The sequence below is a fragment of the Anas platyrhynchos genome, chromosome 6 (assembly GCF_047663525.1).
Source record: "Anas platyrhynchos isolate ZD024472 breed Pekin duck chromosome 6, IASCAAS_PekinDuck_T2T, whole genome shotgun sequence".
Taxonomy (NCBI): domain Eukaryota; kingdom Metazoa; phylum Chordata; class Aves; order Anseriformes; family Anatidae; genus Anas; species Anas platyrhynchos.
This window is the reverse complement of record NC_092592.1, coordinates 19211159-19236860: the sequence shown is the minus strand read 5'-3', so window position 1 is coordinate 19236860 and position 25702 is coordinate 19211159. Positions and strand designations below refer to the sequence as shown.

The 25702-nt window shown below is 37.2% G+C and overlaps 1 protein-coding gene across 4 annotated transcripts in view; it reads left to right on the top strand.

Annotated features, from left to right (window-relative positions):
• VCL (vinculin) overlaps window positions 1-25702 on the top strand; it is a 62382-nt gene that overhangs the window by 13830 nt on the left and 22850 nt on the right. For all 4 annotated transcript variants that reach the window (XM_027459788.3, XM_027459787.3, XM_027459790.3 and 1 more), the window contains exons 2-6: window positions 7188-7258; window positions 15704-15854; window positions 17580-17688; window positions 20209-20331; window positions 22010-22170. In XM_027459788.3, coding sequence (XP_027315589.3) covers window positions 7188-7258; window positions 15704-15854; window positions 17580-17688; window positions 20209-20331; window positions 22010-22170 — 615 coding nt within the window. The remainder of the gene's footprint in view (window positions 1-7187; window positions 7259-15703; window positions 15855-17579; window positions 17689-20208; window positions 20332-22009; window positions 22171-25702) is intronic.

Sequence of the window (25702 nt, the reverse complement as noted above, 5' to 3'; positions counted from 1 at the left end):
AATTCTTCATGTAGCTAGCAATACATGTGAAATTATCTGTCTTCAAAAAAAAAAAAATTGAAAGTAACAAGTGGATCTTAAATTGAACTGAATATCAAAATGAAGGCATTTATAGTAGACATGTGACTTCTACTTTATGTAGTGGGAGGTCTTAAACTTGGTGAACCTTCTCTGCTTCTGAAACTCATTATTCACTAAATAAGTGTGTTCATTTGTCTCTTGGTTCCTTGAATGTTTTCTGTGCCAACACAAATAAATTAAATACCAGTGTGATGTGATTTTTATGAAGACCACCTCAAACTCTGCATTCTGATGTAGCAAAAACAATCTGGGAATCTAGTAAGTCTATTACTACCTATGTGAAGCCATAGTTCGGGTTGTTTTAGAGGCTGTTTCAGTCCAGTTTTGTCATCTATAAGGGAGGTAGAGGAGTAACCTGTGAGTATGTGGAAGAAAAATTTTTATGCCCTTGAAATATGGATGAACTTGCTGTGGTGAAGCATTTTGGCTTGGTTGGTGATATAATCCTAAATCTCTTGATACTTCTCTTTGACTGAACACTTGGTTTAGTGTTTATACTAAAAGGAAGGACAGGATGTATCTCAGTTACTTGTGGGGGAAAATTGCGTAGCTGCATGTTGGATAGGGTTTTGGTAGGTACTAGAAGATGCAGGGTTACTTAAAGCACCGTTGTGCGTGGTGTTTGCTGTTCAGACAGGCATCTGAACAAGGAGAGAAATTAGCTCTGGTATCATCTGTTATCATTCAGGACAGTACTAATCTGTACTTCTGCAGCAGGATTCATACGAGGTGCTCAGACTTCATGATGATTCACAGCTCTGGGTGTGCAGGAATGAACTGGAAGTGCTTTCAAAGTCTGTGTGCTGTATGGTATGAGGAACCTTCCATAGACTTCCTTGTAAGGTAAAAGTAGCTAATTTGGCTGCAAATTTCATTTCCAGAGGGTGATTACTGTATCTTATTTCTCCAGCTGAGTTCTGTATGTGCCTGAAGCTCTCTTAAGTTACTAGATCTAAGTGGAGTTACAGTATCTTAAAGCAGTTTTCAACAGAAATTAGTGTAGTTATGTAAAGTCTCACATAGTCTGTGCTTTTGTTTCCTTTATGTCAAGTTTATGTATCTTAGAATTAACCAAAGCAGACACTAACAGTATGAATAAGTATCTTTGGTACCCAAATGATGTTGCTTCCAGTTTTCCATATGGTTTTTGTTCTATAGTTATGTATTTTACTTGGACAACAGGATTTCCTTTGCCTCGAGCCAACTGAATTTGTCTTAATCTCCAGTATAGACAGGTAGGTCAGCTTGCTGTTTTAGGGACCAGATGGTTGGAGTGTTCTAATTTACTTGACTTATTGCCAGAGGACTTTGAAACTATGCCTTGCTATGCTTGGAATGCAGTCTCTTGGTTTTCTCATGATTACCCCAGAGCCAATATACAGCATCCATATTAACTTAGAGGCAAAGCAGCTAGGCTCTGATTTGGTCTATTTAGGTTTGTGCCTAGCTTGAAGGGAAAAAGGAGCAGTCCAGTTGACAGATGCACAAGTATGTGCATTGTTAGGTTGCTTTAAATTGGAAGCAAAATAAGAATTAAGCTGTTTCTTTAGACTTAAATTTCAGCCTTTAATTGTATTGCCCTATTCCACTACATTAAGTAGGAGAACTTAAATAAAGCTACTTAAATCAGTGCTAAACTATCTAATTTAAATTATGTATCAATCTAACAGTCTAAGTGAGATGAGTAGTGATGAAATTGGAAACTGACTTCATTCAATGCTTTCAAGGGAGCCTTTGAAGGCAAAGCATACCATGTAGTTTAGATACAATAAAGGTTAACTTCTCTTAGTTACAAATCACTTGTTTCAATCATGTGGGATGAGAAACATTAAAGAGAGGAATAACATGTAACCCTGTTCTTTTTTATGAAACTTTTCAAGATTGCTTGTCTCTTCCATTCACTGTTTGGAGAGGGGGAAAAAAAAAACAACCCCCAAGAAAACAAACCTTTATTGGATGTTGTTAATGTTATCTCATCCAAATTCTTGAATGACTTGTGAAATTTGGGGAGGACCAAGAAATGCAATGATACACCCTGAAGCTGTTGTATTTAACAGCAAAGCACAAAGCTTTGTCACTTTTTCCAGGATGCATGCAGTTCTGTTTTGCTAACACTTATCATGTGCATGACAGTAGCTAGGGGTCAGAGCCTGATTAAAATAGTCACTTGAGCAGCTGTCTTGAAAAGATGGGAGTGAAATGAAGTGAAATACCAACAACTGGATCTGCTTGATACTGTAAATAAAAACAGGATGTGGTTTGCAGTGAAAATACTGTGGCTGACAACAATGAAGGAAAATGGAGCTAAGTACCCTTTGCTTCTCTTTTTGCTGCTGGAGCCCCTTCCCTCTTCTCAAAGGCTTTCCCTATTAATTTGGCTCAAATGACTGGTTTCACAAAGGGAAAAGTGAACAATTGTGAAGTAGTTATTGTACCCTTGCCACTTTGAGTCCAGTGAGACAAACTGTCTCTGAACTCTTTTGAAGATAAAGGATGTGCTTTGACCTTCGAAGGGCAAGCCTTGGGGGAAGGGATGAACTCTGAAAGGTACAGAGTATGCAACTGGTTACCATTAGCTTCAGCTGTCATTGTTCTTATATTATGTGTAAGGCCACCGAGTCTGTAAGCTGTATTCAGAGTCCTTTCACAAGGAAATTTAGTTATCTCTGTTCATGTTGTTGTTTTTGTTCTGGACTAAAACAAAAAATCTGTGCTAGCAAGTAGGCATGAATGTTGTGTCAATTCCCTGCCTTATGGATTGTTCATAGTCTGGAAATCAAGGCCAGTTTTTACTTCACAGAAATATGATGAGATAAAAGGACTGGCCAACTTTGCTTTGAAATTATTTAAGATATAATAGATCATCTTAGCAGGATTTCAGAAATAGATATGCAATGTAGAAACTGTTTTCCTTGTGGAGTTAAAGCAAATACCTGAGTTTGTTTCAGGACAGACATTTAAAGAAATTGACAAGTTGTGGAGAACTTCATGGAGCTGTGCTGGTTTGCAACAAATTTCTGATGTGAGATTATATGCTCCCATTGACACTATGCTTCCTAGAGGCTTGCTGAACATGGAAGAATGCACAAACCAGCAACTGGATTTTAATGAGATGGCTTGTGATGAAGTTGCTTTTACAGCATACAGACCAGATAATTTGATTAGCACTCTGAATTTGTCAAGCAAAACTATTACTGCAGCTTAGTCCTCAAGAGAAACTTGGGGCTCTGCTACTGTTACAGCCAGGGCTGTGTGTGTTCACTGCATGTTGACAAAGGAATATTTTTGGGCTCCTTGATAAAATGACAGAGGTTTTGAATCAGCTTCTGTAACATCATGGAAATTAACATGTCCTAATCCTTTTTAACTGTGTTTAACATAAAAGCTGCAAGAAGAGTTTCACTTCAAACATTTGGCAAATTTTTGGTAGTGTCAATGTAGGCATTGAGGAGAATCTTTGCTTTTGTGTTTCCCCCAACCCACAAAGACTGACAAACAAGCCTTGGACTCTAATGATAAACATGGTTTTCATATCATAGAAGCAATTTGTCCTTCAAATTCTTCCCACAAGTAGAACTAGGCACTACTGGATGTTTGTGGTGTCTTGTGTTGTGGTTCAAACCAACTCTTGAAGAATTACAGGAGCTGAAACTATTTCCCCTTCTTAATGAAAAACTGTTCTTAGCTATGTGCAACATACTAAGAAGATTGGAAAGGGACCTTTTGGGGTCTTCCTGTCCTGTGTTTTCTTACAGCAGAAGCAAACATGACAAAAAGCTGTAAAACACGGCCCAAGAGAAAGTCTTTCTCTTGCTTTTCCACCAAGAAAGTACTCCAGAGCAGGAAACCGGAAGCATACTGATCTACAAATTCTACTACAAATCAATGATAGATAAGCATAAGATATATGAATAAAATTAAAATCCCAAAGCAGCAGGACATCTTCATTTCCTCCTGGTCCTTCTAGCTGTGCCCCTAGAAGCCTTCCAGTGGCCACGTGTGTCTGATTTTCTTTAAATTTCTAGGCTTGCGAGCTTGATGGTCTCAGCTTACCTGTATTTAAGTAGCAGGGAAGTAGCTCATTACTTCAGTTTAAGTGAAGCTCCTCTTATGAAGTCCCTACTTCACACAGAGTATTGAGATGAATATGGATGCGTTGAAATCGTAACAGTGGAACTATCTTCATAACTTCTTCTTGAGAACTTCCCTTGCTCTGTGCAGATAAAAACATTGAAGAACTGTAGGTCTGGTTACTGTGTTAATAACTGCAAAGTTGCTTTGATGCAGTGGGTAATAACCAATTCATTATTTAGAAGTGGTAATTTAAGTTCTGTTGAGAGTGCTGCCTCTCAGTTAAGGGAGGATTATTTTAGGTGGTAAGAATATTGGAAACATGAGTTTGAATCCTGTTTTTCCCCCACACTTATCCTGTTGAATAGGAATAGAAAAAGGTTCTCAAGGTAACTGTTCTTTATTAGCATGAAGCTGTACAAACCTTTCTGTCTGAAACAGGGAATGCATAGATATTACATCTTAAGAAGAACCCCTGCCTCTTTAATTCCTTTGTCATTAGACTTTGGGGAAGGTGGAGCTGAGTGGTGAATATCTATCCTGTTACACTGGTGCATCTGAAATCTATGCAGTTCATATGAAGTTCAGTCTGAAGAAACTGGATCTCATGGAAACAAGAAGTAAAAAATTCTCCTAGACACATAGCTGAAAAGGAGAAAACAAAACTTCATGGGATTGTGTATTTTTAGCTTTGAATGTGGCTTCAGGTTTTGAGAACACGCCTGTTAAATCCTATGCGGTAATGCTGTGTTATGCTGTCTCCATACCTTGGTTACAAATCCAAAGAGCTTCTGAAAAGGTTAATAGCTACATAAATACGGAATGCTTTCAATTGAACCACAGGGTTTTATGTTGAAACAGATTGAGTATGAGCAGTGTTGGTACTTCAGAAATTACTTTTCATGTTTTTTTTTTTTTTAGGAAGATTGACCTTTTAAATTGAGACATTGTAGGAACTGCTCAAAATCTCACGTCTTGTCTGGGTGCTATATAGTGCTAAGAATACAGGAGGAGTGAGTTTCTGCTTTGTGATGAACTGGAAGAGAAATAGGCTCTTCTGGTAGTCTAGGACAAAGACAGTTTCTGTTCCAAAAGTTCTGAGGTTAAAGCTCCCCACAGAAAATCAAAATGGAAACTGACTGGTTCTCTGTTACTTTCATGTGAAGACTAAAGGTTCTAGCTAGGCATAGCAAAGAATGCCTGTGTGTTTACATGTAAATATATCAAGTGTTTGTCTATAACTATATTGAGCTTAAGTATATTCTCTTAAAGAAGAGACTTTTCAGACTGGGCTAATAAACCTGTATTAATTGAAATAAAGCATTGTGATGTACACAGAAATTGTTTCTTAGTTGTTTGTGACTGACTGTTCAATCAAAGATAACAAGCTGAATACTAGTTATTAGAGCTGTGATCTCTACGTTACTTGCTTGCAAACTGAATTTCATACCTTAATAAGTGTATCCTCAAAAATACTCAGTATGAAAATAAAAATAAAAAAATAAAAATCTTGAACTACATGCAGGTTGGTGCATCTGCAAGACAAATTCTGAAGGCAATGGGCTTACTCCCACTAGATCTTGGAAATGAAGTATTACTCTTCTTCACCTCATGACAGCCTTCCCTGTCTGCACAATCTATCATTGTAATCCCGGGTTTATTCAAATAACTCATTTTTGGTATTGCCTCTATCATGCATGTGCAAATAAATATTAAAAAAATAAAAATGAAATGCAATGGAAATAAATAGAACAATGGTGTACTGTCTGGGGGGGGGGGGTCATGTAACTCTGCCCTAAGAAATGGAGAATGAGACATAAGGGTGCTCCTGAGGCACTGTCATCAAGTTGGAGTCATGGCAATACTGCAGCGCTGTGTACTAGCGGCGTGTACAGCTGTTAGTGAGCTACAGTCAGCATAGAGACAGAAGCCTAGTATAAATTTGAAAACCTTTAGCATCTTCTGTTCTTCCCTCTGTCACTTAAAAATATCTACATGACTAATTGCAAATGTAACACTAGTTAAATTAAGAAATATTAAATGTAGGCCAGGCTGACTCTACTATTTGAACCAAATAGAGTATTAGGGTTAGGGTATGTCTGTAAAGCCCCTCTGAAAACTACACAAGTAGGTAGAAAGCAAGTCAGCAATTCTGGCAAATGGAGTAAATGTGCAGCTAAGTGGTGCTTCTAGAAGGCTGTACAACACTAGAATTGCCAACTGCTGAGCATGCTGGCACACTAGAAACTGTCAAAAAACAACAAACCTTTAAACACCAGCTGATTGAGGATTTTTCAGTGCTATCTTGTCTAGCTTGAGCAGGCCTGGCAGCTCTTGACACACACTAGTGTCTGGGTTAAAGACCTTCTGCTCTGTGATGCCTTTATGAATGGCTTATTCAGCTGGAAAATACAGTGAACAAAGGAGCTGGAAATATTTTGTCAAGTTGGTGATCTCAGAGTCCAGGGAGCCAGCTACCAATTATAAAGACTTCTATTGTATACCATGAGCTAGTATGCAGAAAAACCCAGATCTTATTCTATCTCTCCCTTTATTAGCTTTTTTGTAATTATTTCTGCCTAAGGATGATGTGAGATGTGGAGTGTGTTCTCAGTAATTAACTACATTTTTCTAATAGAGTGCCTTCATTTTGCTATTGAACTTTTCCAATCTTTTCCAACTTTGAACTTGATTTCTGACACTTGGGTCAGGAGGGAGGGAAGCCTGCAGAGTTGATTGTGATTTATATTTTAACACAAATGTGGTGAACAAATAATATTGTTTCTGTGGAGCATTGTGGGAGATGAGTACCCTGCCAGTTAATTTATTGGGGTTGCTGGTGAGTGACAAGGACTGATTTCTAAAACATAAGGCTAACTTGGTATAAAGGTCTCATAACTAGATACAGCAGCAACTAAGTTAGTGAAAGGACGTGTCACTAGCACAAATCCTTCTTTAGTTGTTGTTGCTATTTGTATTCTTACAGGCTTTGCACTGATGTTCTAAATCTTACATATGATTTCTTTCTCCTGCAGGTTGGAAAAGAGACAGTTCAGACAACAGAAGACCAGATCTTGAAAAGGGATATGCCACCAGCATTCATCAAGTAAACTCATTTTATTGTAAATGTTCTACTGTTGGTACCGAAAACATGTTCCAATGATGGGTCATTGTTATAAACTTTTGCTGTACATATTAGAAAATGCTCTCATTTGAATAATTCTTTGTAAACTTCAGTTTGACCTTCATTTAGAAATGACCTTTCTGCCAACAGGGACTTTCCCTGTTATATTTCTGTATATTTGTGGTATGTTTTCCTTTAAAAATAAACTTTTTTTTTCAGACTAACACTACCACTTACCTATATGCCGTTGTTTTGCCTAACGGTATCAGAGATGTATGTTCTCAAATCTTGTGTTAATTTGATGGAAAAGTGTGAAGGTGGCAGTAGAGCCAGCTGATGTGTGGTATTACTGTGGAAAATCTGGAACACAAACACATATACATGTGAAAATCTGAGGCATTTGAAGAGTAGTGACTGACATTCTTAATTTCATGGCTCTGTCAAGGATGAATGATCCTCTCCTTCTGTTGTCTTAAATCTTAAACATCGTAGATCACAACTTCTTGTGGAATTGCCAAGCTTCGGACTGTCAACTGGCAGACTTTCACTCTGAAGTGACCTTGCTCTATACACTCAAGTCAGTGACCTCTCCATTGATGTTCTCTAATACGTACAGAAGGAATTTGTACTTTACTGTATTCCCCAAAACAAAATAAGCAGATACTTAAACTAAGAAAACAGACAATTGGAAAAACAATGAAATGGAGAACAAAGATGAAGTTAGAAGAGAACTTCCACTATGGCAGTGAAAAAAATGTTCCAGTGTAGGTTGACAAAATGAGTAATTAAAAAAAGTGCTAGGACCAGGTACTCTAATGAATTATAGAAGTTGAAAAATGAAATAGTTCAAGTTCAAAAATGAAATAAATTAGAGATCTTATGACAGATGAGAGGATGGAGAAGTTATCAACCTACTTGTTCAACAAGAGCAAGTGCTGGATTCTGCAACTGGGATGAGGCAGCTCTGGCTATAGGTTTAGATGGAGGGATGAGAGACTGGATAGCCCTCACAGAAAGGGATCTGGGGCATATGGATGACAACAAGTTGAACACCATTGGCAGCGTGCCCTGGCAGCCAAAAGGGCCAACCTTGTACTGGGTGCATCAGGCACAGCAGTGCTGAGGTTCAGCCTCACCTCAAGCACTGTGTGCACTCTGATGTTCTTATGTTGTGGCAGACAAAACAATTCGTGTTTGGAGAAGAGCTACAAAGATGGAAAAGGGTCTAGAAGGCCATGTATATGGAGCAGCTGAGGTCCCTTGGTTTGTTCAGCAGGCTGAGGGGAGGCCTTATGGTGGCCTGCAGCTCCCTCACGAGGGGAGCGGAGGGGCAGGTGCTGAGCTCTGCTCTCTGGGGACAGCGACAGGACCCGAGGGAACGGCATGGAGCTGGGACAGGGGAGGGTCAGGCTGGGTGTTGGGGAAAGGTTCTGCACCCAGAGGGTGGTCAGGCACTAGGACAGGCTCCCCAGGGCAGTGGTCATGGCATCAAACCTGCTGAAATTTAAGAAGCATTTAGACAGCACTCTCAGGTATGTGGTCTGATTTTTGGGTGGTGGTGTGTGGAGCCAAGAGTTGGACTTAATGATTCTTGTGGGTCCCTTCCAACTCAGGATATTTTATGAGCTAAGTTATTAGTGAGCTACCGTCACTCACTGGAGACTACCCAGAATGTCCATCAAGGCATTGCTACTGCCTGAGAAGCTTCCGCTGAGGGGAGTTTGGGGAGCAGGAAATCTGTAGGTCTCACATGCCTATGGAGCAAATGACTAGAAGTTCTGTGCAAAGAAGGAGAACTAGCAGGTCCTAAATAGATGTACATATTTGCTTTGGGTGATTGAAGTGTTTCAGGTGAGGGAAATTCTGTGTTCTAAGATGCCTCTTGGTGTCTTAGATACATGGTGTCTAGAAATATTACAAACAGGAAAAGGCTAATCAAAGTTGTATGGTACACATTGGTTTCTGAAGTTTTTGGAGCAGTCTGAAGGCTTTTAAAGAAAGTGAAGTAGGCATGGTAATAAGAGAAGATCTTTAATGGAAAAGAGTAGATTGAAAATGAAAGGAAGAATTACATGGTTAACCCTAGCAATGGCAGTGGTAATTAGTTGGGCTTTAAAGATCTGGGCTGGTATTGGTGCTTTTAACAGTGTTCACTAATGCCCTGGAAACTAGAATGAGCAGTGAGGTGAAACTACTTGATGATTTACCCAAAATCTTATGCAGAAGAGCAGGAACGTATTACAGCAGGAGCATATTAAAGTAAGTTATTTTAATGTGGATGAAATAATTTTGAAAGATCTGAAGTGGTGCCTGTGTGTGGGAGAGCAGCAGCTCTTGCTTCTGACAGGATGATTGGCTTTGAACTGACTGTCACTGACAATGACAGCAAGGTTCTGGTTCTGAGATACGCTGGTGAAAGCACCCTTAATATGCTCAGTAGTGGTCGCAAAGTAAACCAACAATTAGGTTTATCAGTGAAGGATGAGAGGCTAAAATGTCACTATATGCTACTATCTCATACCTTGAATATGGAAAAGGTGAAGTTTCTACTTTTCTTCCTGTGCAAGAACTTGATGAGGGCATTGCGTTAAGATAGTTCATAAACCAACAGTAGGGGAAGGTTATTTATGTGGGTCAGGTACTATTACAGTTCCTTTATGTAAGTTTGGAGGATAACAGGCAAGTATTCAGATGAATTCATTGTGGAATATCAAATAGGCAAACTACAGGAAATCTTAAGAACTGAAAATTGTTGGAGAATGGGAGAGTGCCCAAAGGAAGTATGATAAATGCTTATCCTGTTCTTAAGCCACAGAAGGCATGTATTCGTAGCTGCTTTTGCAGACAGGATACTTTGCTAAATGGGCCTTTGATACAGTCCACTACAGTGTTTATTATGCTGTGTTTCTGGTGTGTGATCTTGTTTGGCTGTTTTGTTTGGTAGGATTTGTTCTTTTCTGAATATTTATTTATTGGAGGGTGTGTGTGTATGTGTATTAAAATGAGACTAAAACCATTTTCTTGCTTCTTAGTGAGTTGTATGTGAGTGTGTAATGCTGTACTCATTTTCTAGGATGTGTAGAGTTTTACTTCATTATAGCTTCATGTTCACTAAAGCGAGTAAGGGATTAAGGAAAAGACTTGTTAATTGCTTACAGCAACCAGGCTTTGATCAACATGTAGCAGATTCTGGAGACTTACATAGTTAAGTTACTATAGAAATGTGATATAAGCACTGCTAAATGGTACCACTTCATGCGGAAAGCAAGGGCCCTGTGCAGCAATGCATGACTGCTTGGATTGTAATACAGTAAAAATGGAAAGCAAAACCATGTCCCAGTAATGAAATATACTTCATGTGGTACTTAAGATTCAGTAACATGAATTTTGAATGATCAATGGCATTCATGAATGATAGATAACCTGTTGCATTTGTTGTTTTTTGTTAACCTGGAATTTATAATAGAGTGAACTAGTACTTATTAATAATGGTTTCTTGTTAACACTGTGGAGTATATCATCACTGACTTGTGTGTTGTAGGAACAAGTGACAGTCATGAATGAGCTGCCAAGTGAGCCCTACCTGTTTCTGTGTTTAAGGGCAGGACTTGGATTCAGGAGGTGAAACAGATGAGGGTTGTTTTTCTTTTGAGGGGAGGTGTGCTTGTTTCTTAAGTGCTGGTTCAGGAACTGGCAGTCCTCTCTAAGGGATTTCTACAAAACTTGTACTGATACACGTCTGATAGGATAATAAAAACTGTGCATGCATGAGCAATGCATTCCCTGTGCATATTTTCCACGCTCAAAATGACCACCAGACTTGAGGCGACGACTCTTGGAGGATGAGGGAGAAGATTGGTTTAGTCTTCTTAAAGATTGTGTTTTTGGCTCTCTTAAGACTGACGTTGAGGGTTCATAATAAGTGTAATATATATGATGGTAATGTGTCAGGTTTTCCAGTAGGAGTGCGTGCAGCAGAACTATTTGTTGGCTGCTGAGAAGCTATGATGCATCCCTTTGCTTGCTGCTGACATAAACCACGTTGGAACTACTGACCTAGAGTTAAAAAATGCCATGTTCTTTATTTTAATTGTCTTAATCCTGAGGGAATATAAGCAATTCATATAAATTATATCAGATGTTTTGCAGTGTGTTTATATTATTCGTTATACTTGTAAAGAAGGATAAGCTGCAATCTCTAGACAAAGAATAGTGTAACACCCGATCTGTTTGCACTCAGAATAAAAATTTGTCTGCGTTTAACTCGCATATGCAAACTCATTTAATAAATTGGCAGTAATGCTGTTCTATGCTGGCATTTTTGTGGCCAAGCTAGAGCTGCATTGCTGGTCAGCTATATTAACCAGCTGAAGTTTACACAAATTAAAAAGCAAACAAAATATTTCTGAACAGTAAGTAACCTAAACTCTAGTGAGCTTAGCCACTTCAACTGGAGTCATTAGAAACTGAAACAAGCCTTATTTAGGCATTTTGAGCAGGCATCTTTGTTTCATCCCTAGGGGAAAAAAAAAAAAAGTTCAGCATAAGCTAAATTTTTCCTCACGCTTTTTAAAGAAGATAACAGCAGTGAAGCTGACCGACTACTGAAAAATAGCATTGTTGGGAATAGCATGACCCGTGTCTGTCTTCTCCACACAGAATTTGGCTGGTGTTAACATATTTATATAGTAATCACTCCTCTAAAATAAGTTTTTTTTTTTTTTTTTTAATGAAGCTGTATTTTTAATTTGTAATACAGGGATTAGATGGTTTTGGCTGTCAAACTGAGAAGAAAGAAAATGGATTTGTTATTACCTATCTGACCTATGTGTTAATGCTAAATCCTCTGTAATTAGGAGCATAAAATGAAACAACATAAGTGAATAGTGTGTTTTCCTAGTCTTAATGGAGAAATGGTTTTAGAAAAACTGAGTTCTTTCACATGCATCTCTGAACTGAATATTTAAAAAGAGCTAGCTGATTTAAAAGTAACTAAATTATGTGTAATCCTACCTGGCACAATTCCCCTGCCTTTGCTTTTGTTTACATCTACAATGCAAGTTAGGCTGCAGGTATCTCTGTGCCAAAGTCTGATTTTCTCAGCGTTAAGCTAGTGAAGTGAACACAGTGAGATTATAGGGATGACTTATCTTAAGGTAGGGGCGATTAAGTTACTGGAAGGTAGATTGTATCATGGTCTCGCATTACTCTAACTATTCAGCTGTCTCTGTCTTCTTACAGGCTTGTTCTTTCATACACTACAGTAAACACGTTGACTTACTTGCCAGTGAAGAGATGTCACCACTTACTGTGGCTAGTAGTTCACATGAGCAATGTGAAATGTAAAATACTTGATTCTCTGAAGCATCTTGCTTTAGTGTTCAAACTGTCAAAATGAAAAAGACTTGGTCTTTTTGACTACTAGTTATTAGTCTTTAAGCTCTTATTTATTTTTAATGACAACAACAAAAAACATTCTGAACAGTACTTCATAATGTTTTTTGTTTTTTTTTTTTAAATGGTGCTATGCTAGAATTGCCAAACTCTGAAACAGCTTGTCAGTAAATCAAACAGAATAACCGCAGTCATTCTGAAATGTTATTAAGTCCAATACAAAATACTACTCAAAATGAAATAGACCACAAAGTAACATGAGAGATGTTTTTCCACACGCACTGTCTGAATTTTAGCAGTTTTAATGTTTTTTGAAAGTACATAAACATTCTGATCTATACAAACCCAATTCCGTTACAGTTATGTTGTGATCTGTGTACATCTACAAAAATTAGTATCAAAATACATCTTGCTTACTGACCTTCAGCTATAAACGGGGTGTTATCTAATGTTCAGTACAATTTGGTTTACATATCTAGCAGTTATTTAGCTGTTCTTTGGGCATTTAAAATGTGATTTTTATTTATAAGCCAACACCCTGAATATTAAAATGAATTATTTATGATGTATTAGTGTGTAATGTACATTATATTACAGCCTGTGCAGGCTCTTCTGTGAACTGGTATTTTAGGATCTTTTGGTGTTGGAAGACCTTCAGCTCTGATGTTTATTGCGCCTACCTGCTTCCCTTTGCAAACTAGATATACTATATGCTCTTTGGTTCTGAATGTGACAAAGAATAGGTGATGGTGGTGGTAACTCACAGAAACTGTCATTAACATTACTTTCTTTATTTCTATGGCTTATTTTTTCCATTTGTTTGAACTTAAAATATTTTTGTCTTAAAGTGCATATATAAAATGCATACCTATCTGAAGTTTTCTTTAGTCCTATTGTGTAATTCTGTAGGTGTGGATTTTACACAAAAATGCAAATTATACAAATTAAGAGCATAAAGTATCAAAGATGTTGTGACTCAGCTGTGCTTTAATGAAGTTTTAGGCTGAAAACTTACCATAGCAATGAACTTGAAGTTGAAACGAAGCAATGAAAGAAATTGAGAGCTTTTGTATGTGTTTGATTTCTGTGAGAGAACAAGCAACTCTTTGAAGTGTGGTTTATTGGGGGGCAAAAATCCAAGTAACTGATTTACACCCTACTCCCCTTGCCAGTCTTTTGTTTCCTGGCATGTATGCCTTGCAAGGATCGGAGGGCATCTGTATTTTTTTTTTTTAACATCTCTCTGCTTTTTTTTTACATGGTGCACACTCCTGAGGTCTTTTAAATGCAGTGGGAAATTTGTACAAAATGGGCATTGTACAAGTAAAATGCAGGATTACCTTTTTAAAGTCCAACTCTGAAAAAACTGCAGGAGAAATCTTTGAATCTTTAGTAACTTTATTTTTGTGCTACATTGTGGTGACTTCTGGAGGTAATGCACACTTATATTAGTGGGTTTTTGTTTTTTGTTTTTTTCCACAAATGAAAAAGCCAGCCTTGGGATGATAATTGGCATTAAAAAGATGACCATGAAATTGAACTGTAGGAAATGAAGTATTTCTGAGCATGTCTCAGAGCTGGCTGAATAGGTGATTTGTTTAATCCCTTTCTTGGCAGAGTTGAAAAGAATAAATTTGAGAAGTAAGTGGGGAAATCTAATTTAGTGCAGTCAGTTGACTTTGATAATAGAGCTGAGTACATGGCATAGCAATGAGCAGACCATTCCCACCTTGAAGTACTCCTGTGTTTTCCTGCTGAGTTGTGAGCTCCCACCACCTGATGTGCTGAGCAGATGTCTCAATGAAGAGCAGGTCGTGATAAGGGCAGCTGACCCAATTTGATCTGCTCCAGGGAGCCGTTAGATGAAAACTTTACTTTATGAAAAAATGTGTGTTTTCCTGTAACGAATCTTACTTCTAGTGTATCCAATGTTAGTAGTGACCATTAAATTTTGCCATTTGTGTAGCAAGGAGCATAGGGGAGAAAACGAAATAACTAACTTTCCAATAACATTGAAAGTATGAGAGAAGATGTGTTCAGGCGGTCAGTAGAAAATGGGCTCTGAGAAGCATGAAAAACATTGAGAAATAATATTGCTGTACTGAAAGAGTTTTGTGTTTGTTGGAACTTCGTGAAGTTTGAGTGGGCACATGGCATTCAAGCATAGAGTCTGTATGTAGATTCTTCTTAAAGAAAAGGGAGAGAAAGGAGGAAAGTCATAGCACAGTCAGTAATGAGTCAGAGTCCGAGTTTTGTATTCCTTTAAGCTGTTGTGAAGTAATTAAAACAAGCAAACAAAACCCAAAGTCTTAAATGTTTCAGGTTTTGATCAGTTTTAAATTGTCATGTTAACGGCTTGACAGAAATAACCTATTTTTAGAGCTTATTTGTTTATTGTAATACTTTGTGTTACTGTAATTATACATGTATATGACAGTATTTTGTAAAACCTCCTTTCTGTTCTTACATGTGGAATCACAAGCTGCATTTGACATTTATACCATACCACTGAATCTTATGGCCATTTTAAAAGCTGTTTCTCTCATATGAGTGTTAACAGACTTTGAAAAGCTAGTCTGTAGCTTCAAGGAGCAGGGCAGTGAGTCTCAGTTTTCTCATTATGTTTCTTTTGTTTCTTTGTTTTGTCTTAATAGGTAGCTATCATTTAATATTTAGCAATTCCGTCTTGAATGTCAGTGCAAATAAAAGAACAGTTGTTTTGTTTTCTGTCCCGTCATTCAGAATAAAAGGTGTTCTGCCATGATGATGGCTGGGACCTCTCCTTAATGACTCCCTGCATTGACTGCTGTACATACAATACTTCGCTCACTATGCTGGAAGATTGCCTTACTTCAAAAAAATAAAAATTAGTCTTGTTAAACTGATCTCACTTTTTAAACTATAAAGATGTATAACGATCAGTTTTCTTGTAGTGTTTCAAGTAGTAAGGTTAAAAACAAATCCTCCAGCCTTTTTCCGTATCTGTTGCTTTTACAAAGTGATCAACAACTTTCGTTTGATGACTTCCCACAGAGTGGAGAATGCCTGCACCAAACTTGTCCGGGCAGCCCAGATGCTGCAAGCAGATCCTTATTCGGTACCAGCTCGTGACTATCTGATTGATGGATCAAGAGGTATCCTTTCTGGAACATCAGACTTGCTTCTGACATTTGATGAAGCAGAGGTAGGAATCCCAATATGAGTGACATAGGTGTCTGCACAATGGTATTATTAATTCAAATATCTACCTAACCGAGTGTTCAGCTAATGTAGGCTATTGCAGTTGAATGTGATTTTGATTGTCTTAGCTTGATTGGAAGCATACTCTGCATTCCTTTCTGTCAGAAGAAGCTTGGTCTTCATGCTCTGTTTTGTTAAGAGCATCTTTGTATGACATGTTTGTGTTGCTTATAATTATTCTTCAGAAAGGCCTGATTTTATCTACCCTGTCTTATATCTTCCCGACATTTTTCTGTATTCCATTAACTGTACCAATACCTGATCCTTACATTCTCCGTGTCCCTTCACTGTTTTCAGTGTCTTACACCCTAACATGTCTTTCTTTGACCCCATTAGCTGTGGCAACTTAATTGGCCTTGGGGTGGAGGAGATCATGCAAATTTGAGCTGACTGGTTAGCCAGAGGACGTGTTCTGATAGATTTAACAGTTGCTTCATTTTGGCTTTACTGCAAGCCAAAAAGTGGCTCGGAGGTGCTGTTTGTAGTGCCTCAGATGGGAGAAAGACAGAGATGCAAGAAAACTTAAAAAGGAAGGGGGTGGATGGATATTGAGTATCTTATACTTGAAAGCTTTTATTTGTGTTACGAATCTTATTTAATCTTGTGATGCTCTCACTGGGAGTATGGAGTCATTCCTTTCTAAGTAGCAAATATTACACTGTTATGAAGAACTGAAGCTAATGCTGTTAGGAATGCTCTTGTTAATTGTAAATTTTACCTTTGCAGCTGTCTGTTAATGTAAGAAATTGTGTTACTCCTACTGCTGTTCTGAGTGGTCTAACGTGGCATCCCTATGTCACATTTAATCAGCTCATGATACTGTTAGCATATTCCTCTGAAATAGGGAGAGTGCTATGGGACTCCTCAGTAGCACTAGTGATTACACAATTTAAGTGTTTTTAATAAATGCTACAAAGTTTTATAGGGCATAATTGTAAGGAAGTTAATAGCTTTTAATTTCCCTTTTTCCAGTGTTTAGGAAAGAGGTTGATTTCTTTGGAGTTAATGCTTCATTGAACTCTTGTCTCTTACGTGTGTTTTTTAAAAAAAACTAAGTCTGTAATTATCAATTTCTCTCTAATACAAAACCTGTCATGACTGTGTCCTACTGTGCTTCAAGATAAACTAACATGGAGACAAAATTAAAGTGAATTTTAGAGGAAATTATGATCTGTTCTAAGGACTGAACCCTGCATGTGGTTGATCTGAGTTAAATGTTAATTAAGTCATTCTTCAATGAGAATTGTACATGGTGTTGTCAGAAATAATGTGGTTCAGGAGGTAAGACAATTAAGTTAAACAACTTAGGAGAACTCTGTGCAATTAAATGTGAACTAAAAAAATTAAGTAATCAATTGCTGAGGCAGAAGTCCAGAGGTAAATAAAGTACAGTCTTCATAGACAGATTTTTCTGGAAGGTTTAAAATGTTGTATCTACCTTCTCTCACTGGAGTGCTTCATAATTCTTTATCCATATATAAAGCTGTATGGTGAATAATATTTCCGATGAGCATTTGAAGTCTGCTTTCTCTGTATCCCAGACCTTTGCTAACATGATGTACAGGTGATCACAAATGCTATACCTATTCTGTTCTAATGATAAGCTTGCATTTCTAATTCAAGTGTAACCTAGCTTCATCTAATAAATGATGGAATATTCCTTTTTTAGGTCCGTAAAATCATCCGTGTCTGCAAAGGAATATTGGAATATCTGACTGTGGCGGAAGTAGTAGAGACTATGGAGGATTTGGTGACATACACAAAGAATCTAGGGCCAGGTTTGATTTGCTGCAGTCTATCATAAACATTCGAAGCGTAGTCTTTTCCACTATCTTTTCTCCCCCACACACCTTATTCACCTTAACCAAGCTTTGAGCATTTGGATAATGATAAAGCATTTGCTTTGAAAGTGTCTGTTTAAACTAGAGCGTGACTGATTACTCTTCTGTGATTGACTTTCTCTCTTAAAAATAAAGAATAGTCAGGATGCTGGTAAATGACACACACTATACAGGTGATATGTACTCTAATTTCCTACACTGTCATGTGAGGGAAGTAAGCATGCATTAGTCAGAATAAAAAAAAAAAAAAAAAAAAAAAAGAAACTTGTGTAATTAAGCACTCACAGCTATGAAGTCAGTTAAAATGTCTGTACTAACTGAGATGGTTAGGGCTAATAGGAATTACTTGGAGTAGTAGAAGCACCATGTCATAGATTAACATCTTAATGAGGTAGCAGAAATAGCTGTCTTGCAGTGTAATCCAAAAGTCCAGCTGTTAACATAATTCTTTTCCTTCATTATTTGATGCTCCTTCACTGCTTGTTATTTCCCTGTGCTAACTTGCACTCTTTTACTGGTGGAAATAAATGATTGGTAAGTGAAGCACTGAGTTGCTATGGAGGAAACTTACCCTCAATCTCTGTCATCCACTATTCCAAATGCTTTGATTCCAGCAGGCATAAAGTACTTTAACAAAAGCATTCTACCAAAAGGAGATGTGCTAGAAATATAGGAAGATGTTGCGGTGAAGTTACACTGAACTGAAGAATGCTTATAAATAAGCTATATATACATATAAATAAGAATATGCATGTAGTGTAAGGATAGCTAGCTCATAAATAAAATTGGATGCTAACAGACTAGTAGCTCTGATGTCGGAGTACGTTTGTCATCCTTGGTCTACTTGAAAATTATGCTGTTTTTATTGAACATAAGGATATACTTTACCCTGTTTCTAGGTCGGAAAAACTTCAGTTTTCACATGAAGGTATAGCGTTCTTTAAACTTCTGTAATGTCCCAGAGAAATTACCTTCAACTAAATAGATTTTTGCCTCCTTATGAACAAGCAAAGATCAAGCAAAACAGATAATTTTCTTTCTGTGAAATTAGTTATTTTACACTTATAATTTATGTGGTCATTATCTTCCATGTCATTAAAATGGAGGTTTCCCTAAACTTTGATATATTTTATTTGGTTTAGTCAGAAGCCTTTGGGATTTCTCACTAACTTGAGACATAACTTGCTGTTTTGGTTGTATGATGGAGGTAATAGGTGTTAGACAACTGTCTAATTTCTTAGAATTAATCTTGTCTAAATTCATACTGTTAAACAGATACATACTTAATCTTGTGCTTCTGGCATGCTCTAAATATGTGCTGCTTAATGCTTACAGCCCATGTCCACAAAACGTTTTATGCCAGTAGTCCTAGTTGCCTTCAGTTATATCACTGGGCATCTGACCTTACTGTCAATATGAGAACTGTATAAATAATGGGATTATAGAATCATAGAATGGTTTAGGTTGGAAAGGAACCAGCAAAAATCATCCACTCCAATACCTCTTGCCATGAGCAAGGGTATCTTCCCATTACATCAACCAAATGCTTACAGGTTTTGTGGTGGAAGTGGAGTCTTTAGGCGTCTTCTGTCATTTGAACAAAAATGTGATTCTGCACAATTTATCCACTCTGTGCTGGCAGTGTGGGGATTCCGTTACTATTTAGCATTGGCATTGAAGCTCATGTAACCGTTGTTATATAAAGTTGCTTAAGATGCTAACTAGCAGATTATTTCAGCCACACACTATGTAAATTTCTGCTAACTTTGTGCCCTGTTAAGGGGGAGAGGGTGGGACCATGTCAGCACCAATTTAAAGCAGTTTAAATTTTTATGGAGCTCTCTCTGAAGTTTCCACCTGTGCTGTGTGGTAAACCTTGCAAGTCTTAGCTCTTAGATTTGTGCTAGAATAAATTGAATTCTTTGCACAGTTCTAGAGCACTGAAATATTTCCAGCAGAACTGAAGTACAAATGAATGCAATTCTTGAGCTCTACTAGAACCTAAAGACTTTGAAGGCAAAACAAACAAAAAAAACCAGTAGTTTCCTTTTTCTGCCATTAACTCTTAAAGCTTTGATCAAATCCTAACAGAAAAGGAGGAGGAAAAAAACAAACAAACAAACAAACTCACAAACCACCAACCCTGCAAATTGGCTTCCAGAGTTCATGAGGTGGCTTAATGTCTGAAACTGGTTACTCGGGGTATTATTTTCATATTTGATTGCTGGTATGTTAAATCTGGAGTTTTGAGACTTCAATTCTTCCTTGAATAGTGGCTAGGTTTTGAATCAATGACTTTGAAGCACCTAGAATGCAATTTAAATAATGACTTATAATATAAAGAAATGTTTTACATGTACTTGCTGTTATGCATTTTGTTCTTGTTTAGAAAGCCTAACTGTTGCAAATTAAACTTAATGCTGTATTTCTGACTGTTTAATTGCTTTAATCTTTTAGGAATGACAAAGATGGCGAAAATGATTGATGAAAGACAACAGGAGTTAACTCATCAGGAACATAGAGTTATGCTGGTAAACTCCATGAATACTGTGAAGGAGCTATTGCCAGTACTTATTTCAGGTATTTTTTTGCTGTAATTTTTAATGTCACTCTGAATCAGTATTTATTCTGAATTGGAATTACATTGTTTCATGTTGACTAAAAGCTATCAGCATTGACACCGCTTCTGTACCAATGGCAAAATAACTACACGATACATTTGATTTTTTGAATGGCATTTTGCTTTCTTGATTTTAAGTATTTAATCGTTGTTTAGCATATATCCCTAAGAGGCTGTGCATTAATATAGTCTTGTAAGAACATTTTAGGTTAAAAGGCTTGGTGTAATGGAGTAGCTCAGTTGTAGTAAGAGATAACTGATGTTTTGAAACCTTCACTTTGGACTGCTGTAGCGTTACTGGCTCTGGCGCACCAAGTTCTTTTGCAAGGACATAACAGTCTGCTGGCATCACTGTTTCCTTTTATGTGGAGGCCCTGGCAGTATCTCACTGTGCTGAGCCATGTATAGGCAGTCACAAGAGTCGTTTACTTCTTAGGGCAGCCCGGGGGGAAAGAGCAGTGACATGTATTGTATGTACCCAGATATAATGTGGTCCACACCAAGTTTTGCACCGTGGTGGTTTCTAAAACAGAACAATCATTTCCCTTTATCCTACTCAGATTTTTTGCTTGCTTAATAACTGTATACAGAATATCCTTCTGTTGTAATTCTCTGGCTCGTTTTTGGCATATTATGATAATGGAGAGGAACAAAAAATGCAAATAAAATATATGGTTTAGCAGTAAACTTAAAAATTGGGCGAACACTCTTTTGTTTGGGTGAGGAAGTGTGCACAGACTCTGTTGCCAGGGTATCAAGGGATGTGAACTTGCCTTTATTTTCCTGGCTATACTGCGGAATAGATCTACATCATACAACAGTTCTAAATATATCACATCGCTTCCACTCCATCCCTTCTGCAAAGATAATGAGTGTAATGTTAGTATTGCATGTGTGCACAAGCTTTATTTCTGTCTCTATTCTGAGGTATCGTGGACATCTGTTAAATAATGGCTTCAAATGCTGTTTCTTTGCCATCACAAAGGCTGGTGGCTAATGGTATTACTGGAGTGCATTTGACACTTGTCTGTTTGAGGAACTGTGAATTGTATAAAGTGAGACAGTTGTAATAATGTTAAAAATAAATTAATTAATTAATTGCAAGTTAATATAAAATGAAGTTGCAGTGGTGTTTTCTGGATCTCACTGCACTGACCAAACACTGTCAGCTGCAGCAGCAAGGCACTGATGGCATTATGTGCAGAATGTGCTACGAAGCAGGTTTGAACTCTTACCACATGCCAATGCCTGTGTTTCTGACAATCTTCTTAATTGGAAATTATGAATGTGGTTGTTGCAAGAGTAGTATTGCTATGTCAGTCTAATTAACTGGTTTCAGAGCTCAAACCCGTACAGTAATGTTAAAAACGCTGTTGTAGTTATAGATGGAGACTTAATGACTTAAAAAAAAAAAAACACAACAAAACAAAAACACACAAAACAAACAACAAGCAAGACAAAAAGCTCCAAGAAGCACAGTTGACCAAAACTACAATCTGTTTAGATAAACTGTTCCATTAAAAAAAATAATAAAAAAAAATGCACTCTTTCCCCATTAATGCAATAGTATTCAGGGTTACCGTGAATATTGATTGTATCTTACATATAGTTTTTTTCTAATCTGTGGTATTTTCACAGCTATGAAAATTTTTGTAACCACGAAAAACTCTAAAAGCCAGGGAATAGAAGAGGCCTTGAAAAATCGCAATTTCACAGTAGAGAAAATGAGTGCTGAGATAAATGAAATAATCCGTGTATTACAACTCACTTCCTGGGATGAAGATGCCTGGGCCAGCAAGGTATGTTTCACATTTATGTTTGGATATAGAAGTCTAACTCTTGTGTTGTAGACTTGCTTGTGAATCTGAGACTGTTGAAATGTGCGTTTGTCCATCAGTTTTGCAGTACATTATGTAATCTCTTCAAGGTTGAACAACATTACCACAGATGATTGTTTTAATGTGTTTTTCAAAACTAGCTTTCTCTCTCAAGAAGCTAGATTAAAGGACTGTTATTTGAAGGTGTACCAATGGTTACTGGAGCTGAATGGTTGCACAGAAGACTTAAATTTGTTCACACCTTAGTTCTGATGTGTAATATGTAATCCTGGAATACTGTGTATTTCTCTAATTTTTATTTTTTGCTACGTATAGTTAACTTACATCATATTTGACTGATGGAAATTAGGTGTAAAAGGTATTGTTCTATGCCTTAAACTGGTCCTGTAGCTATGCATCTGTTAGTGAGATTGTGTGATTCTTTTTTTTTTTTTCCTTTATACTAAAAGAGCTAGACTGTTGTCGTATTTCTTGTGCAAAAGGCGTGAAATTAGGGAATCTTTAGTCAATTTTGGGGATACTTCCTTGAACACCAACACCCCATCCCATCCCTGCCCCATTTTTAGTCTGGGTATGGAAGTAAATTTCAAGTGTTTGTATTGTCTGAAAAAGGACAATGCTATTCTGAGCAGCCTTTCTGTGAAGACGGCATATGGGCAGAATTGGTTCTTTATAACTCAGTATTAAACCGTGTAAGTGACTTTAACCACTTACCTGGAGGGTTTAGGCAGTGCTCTTAAATGTTACACGATGCAGATACTGAAATATGCTTTAAAGCTGTTTGATGGCCAGCATCATAAAAATGTTATTGTGAACTTACAGATAAATATAGCTACACAACTGATACTCCTTTTTTTTTTTTTTTTTTAAGTATCTTAAGGTAAATCACTGAAGTGAACTTTTTTATGCTACAAGCAACAAGTAATTGGAAATTTATTTAAAGAAAATACTGAGACACAAAGCCAGACTTATTAACAAATAAAATCTCTTGCAGAAAATCTAACCGATGTAATCTAGGCATTAAATTCACTTTGGCCTATATTGTTTGACACTTGGCCCTTAGTTTGCCTTTTGAGTTATTTTGTCACTATCACTTCCTTATTATGACTACTTTATGCATCTTTGTTTTTGTTCTCCTGTTTCTTACCCCTTTCTCACCTTTAGAAGGTAAGCTTTCTTCCACACCCTACACCTCTACCTTGCACTAAAACAAAACAAGCATGTATGTGGGATTTCGTGCTGTGTGCAGACGTGCTGTGCAACTTTTTATTTGTGTGCCAGCTGTAACACTATACTTATGTAAATACACATTGAAGTTTTAAATGACTCTTACTAGCCCAATGTGTAGAACTGGCTGTCATAAGAGAATGGTAATGGCAAGCTGAACTGCATTGAGACAGTCCTTCTGAATCTGATTAGAGCTAGCCCAGGATTTTAGAGCACATTCATGTGGAATGCTTTTGTGTTAATCTGTGTTACTAGCATCTGTAGTTATAAATAAAGGGTCCAGTTATGCAGGATCAACCTTTCTGTATGTCCAGAAAGCTTTATTAAATCGGGGATTTTGTCCATTCCTTAGTTTTTCAGTAGTAGCTTTCCTTCATTCAGTTCAGATGGTTCATATTCTTCATATTCTTCAGATCTAGGCTTAAAACTTTGATTTTGTATGTATATCTTTTAATTAAGCTTTATTTTTTGATTCAATCATTCCTGCATTGTATGAAATACAAGTACAGTTTTCTTTTACGGAAGAAATTTGGAAACTTCCGTGGTTTAAAAAAAAAAAAAAAAAAAAAGACTTGCAAGAAGTTGGCAAGCTCGCCTTAGGAAATTCTTACTTGTATTGCTAACAAGGCAGGTTAAATAAAGGATTTTATTAAGAAAACAGTTGGTGCATTAGCAGTCTCTCTAAATAGAAAATGTTGGTCATTATACATAATTCATGAGTATGTTGTACGGACAAGTATATCTAAGTATCATTTTGCTTTCTGAGCTGAAAATTTTTTAAATAGTATTTTGGTATTTGAATTAGGGCATGTTGGCAATTTGGAACCGTGTCACTAGGCATTAACCAAACATGATGACAAAGAATTTGAGCTGAAAAGCTTAGTGGGATGAAGAAGCAGGAAGTAGTTTGCTAATGGTGATGTATTATAGACCTTTTCCTTGTATTTACTGTGTATATATGTATTGAACAGTTTGTTTAGTGGGAAGGAGAGGAGGAGTTCTTAATTTCTACTTGAGATTACTGTTGTATGTGTTTCATGCTTGGTGATTAAAGGAAAGCTCTTTTTCCCATGCTTTTTTGGAGCAAAGTAAGGTGTATTTGGGGACGCACAATCTTGAATTTTACTGGTATAGTGTATCCTTCTGTTGATTTGGAAAGTTTTTTTATTATTTTTTCTTGAATTGTGTATATGTGAAAGTATCACAAAATCTACATAGATATAGTTGAGAAGGAACAAATTTATGGAACTAGAGCTGTAGGCTTTGCCATAAACTATTTTGGTCTTCGTACAGACTCTGAAGTGCATGTTACTGTTACTGCATTGCAATAAACAGAATTTTTTAAAAATAGTATGCTGATTTAGAGTTGAAATAGTGAGAAAATACGGATCTCTAACAAAACCTTAAAAGATAAAAAGCCCTGCATGTACTTCTTCTATTCATAGTTTTGTTCCAATTTTTCCTCTTTTCATTTTACAGAGCAGTTTAACTCATATATTCTTAGCTTTTCCTTTTTATAGTAAACTTGAAGTAATCCTCAATTCATACACTTCCCATTTCCATAGAAGTGGAAGGGGTTGAAACTTTGGTAGGTGAGAAGTATCTAGTATCATGTAGGATTGAACCCTGGATGGTGAATAAGCTATCTGTTCTGCCAGAAGCTTGGCTCTGCATATTTTCTTCAAAATTCCCTTCATATGATCTTTGTGTCGGGTGTTGTGGTCTGAGCAGATTTTGGTTGTTTGCAGTTGTTTCTAGCTCTAAATGAAGGGCAGGTAGGATCTAAATTTCATTTGAAAAACACATGTACATGCAGACTCCTGACACATGTACAAGCCACATGTTGCAGCATGCGTGAGCACGCCTAACACCTTCAGACATGTATAAGAGCCACACGTGTGAACATGTGCTAACACACCAAATGCCTCCAGACATGTATGCAAGCCACATGTATGAACACAGCAAGCACCTCCAGATGCGTGTACAAGCCATACAGCTCAACACACATTGCTTAGGTAGTGCTAGCAGTCACAAAATCATGTGTAAAAGATGAAACACCCTTAATTTCATCCTTTGCTAAGAGATTAAGATTGAGAGACTTCTTAGACTTCTTTATCATTTTGATGTAACTGCAACTCTGCAGGCAACTGAGGCAACACAAAAGGCTGCTTCAGTAAAGAGGGGAGGAGTTCCTGCCCCTCCCATTATCCCAACGCTGTCCTTTCCCAGCCATCCCACACCTAGCATCTCATCAATGTGCTAAGCA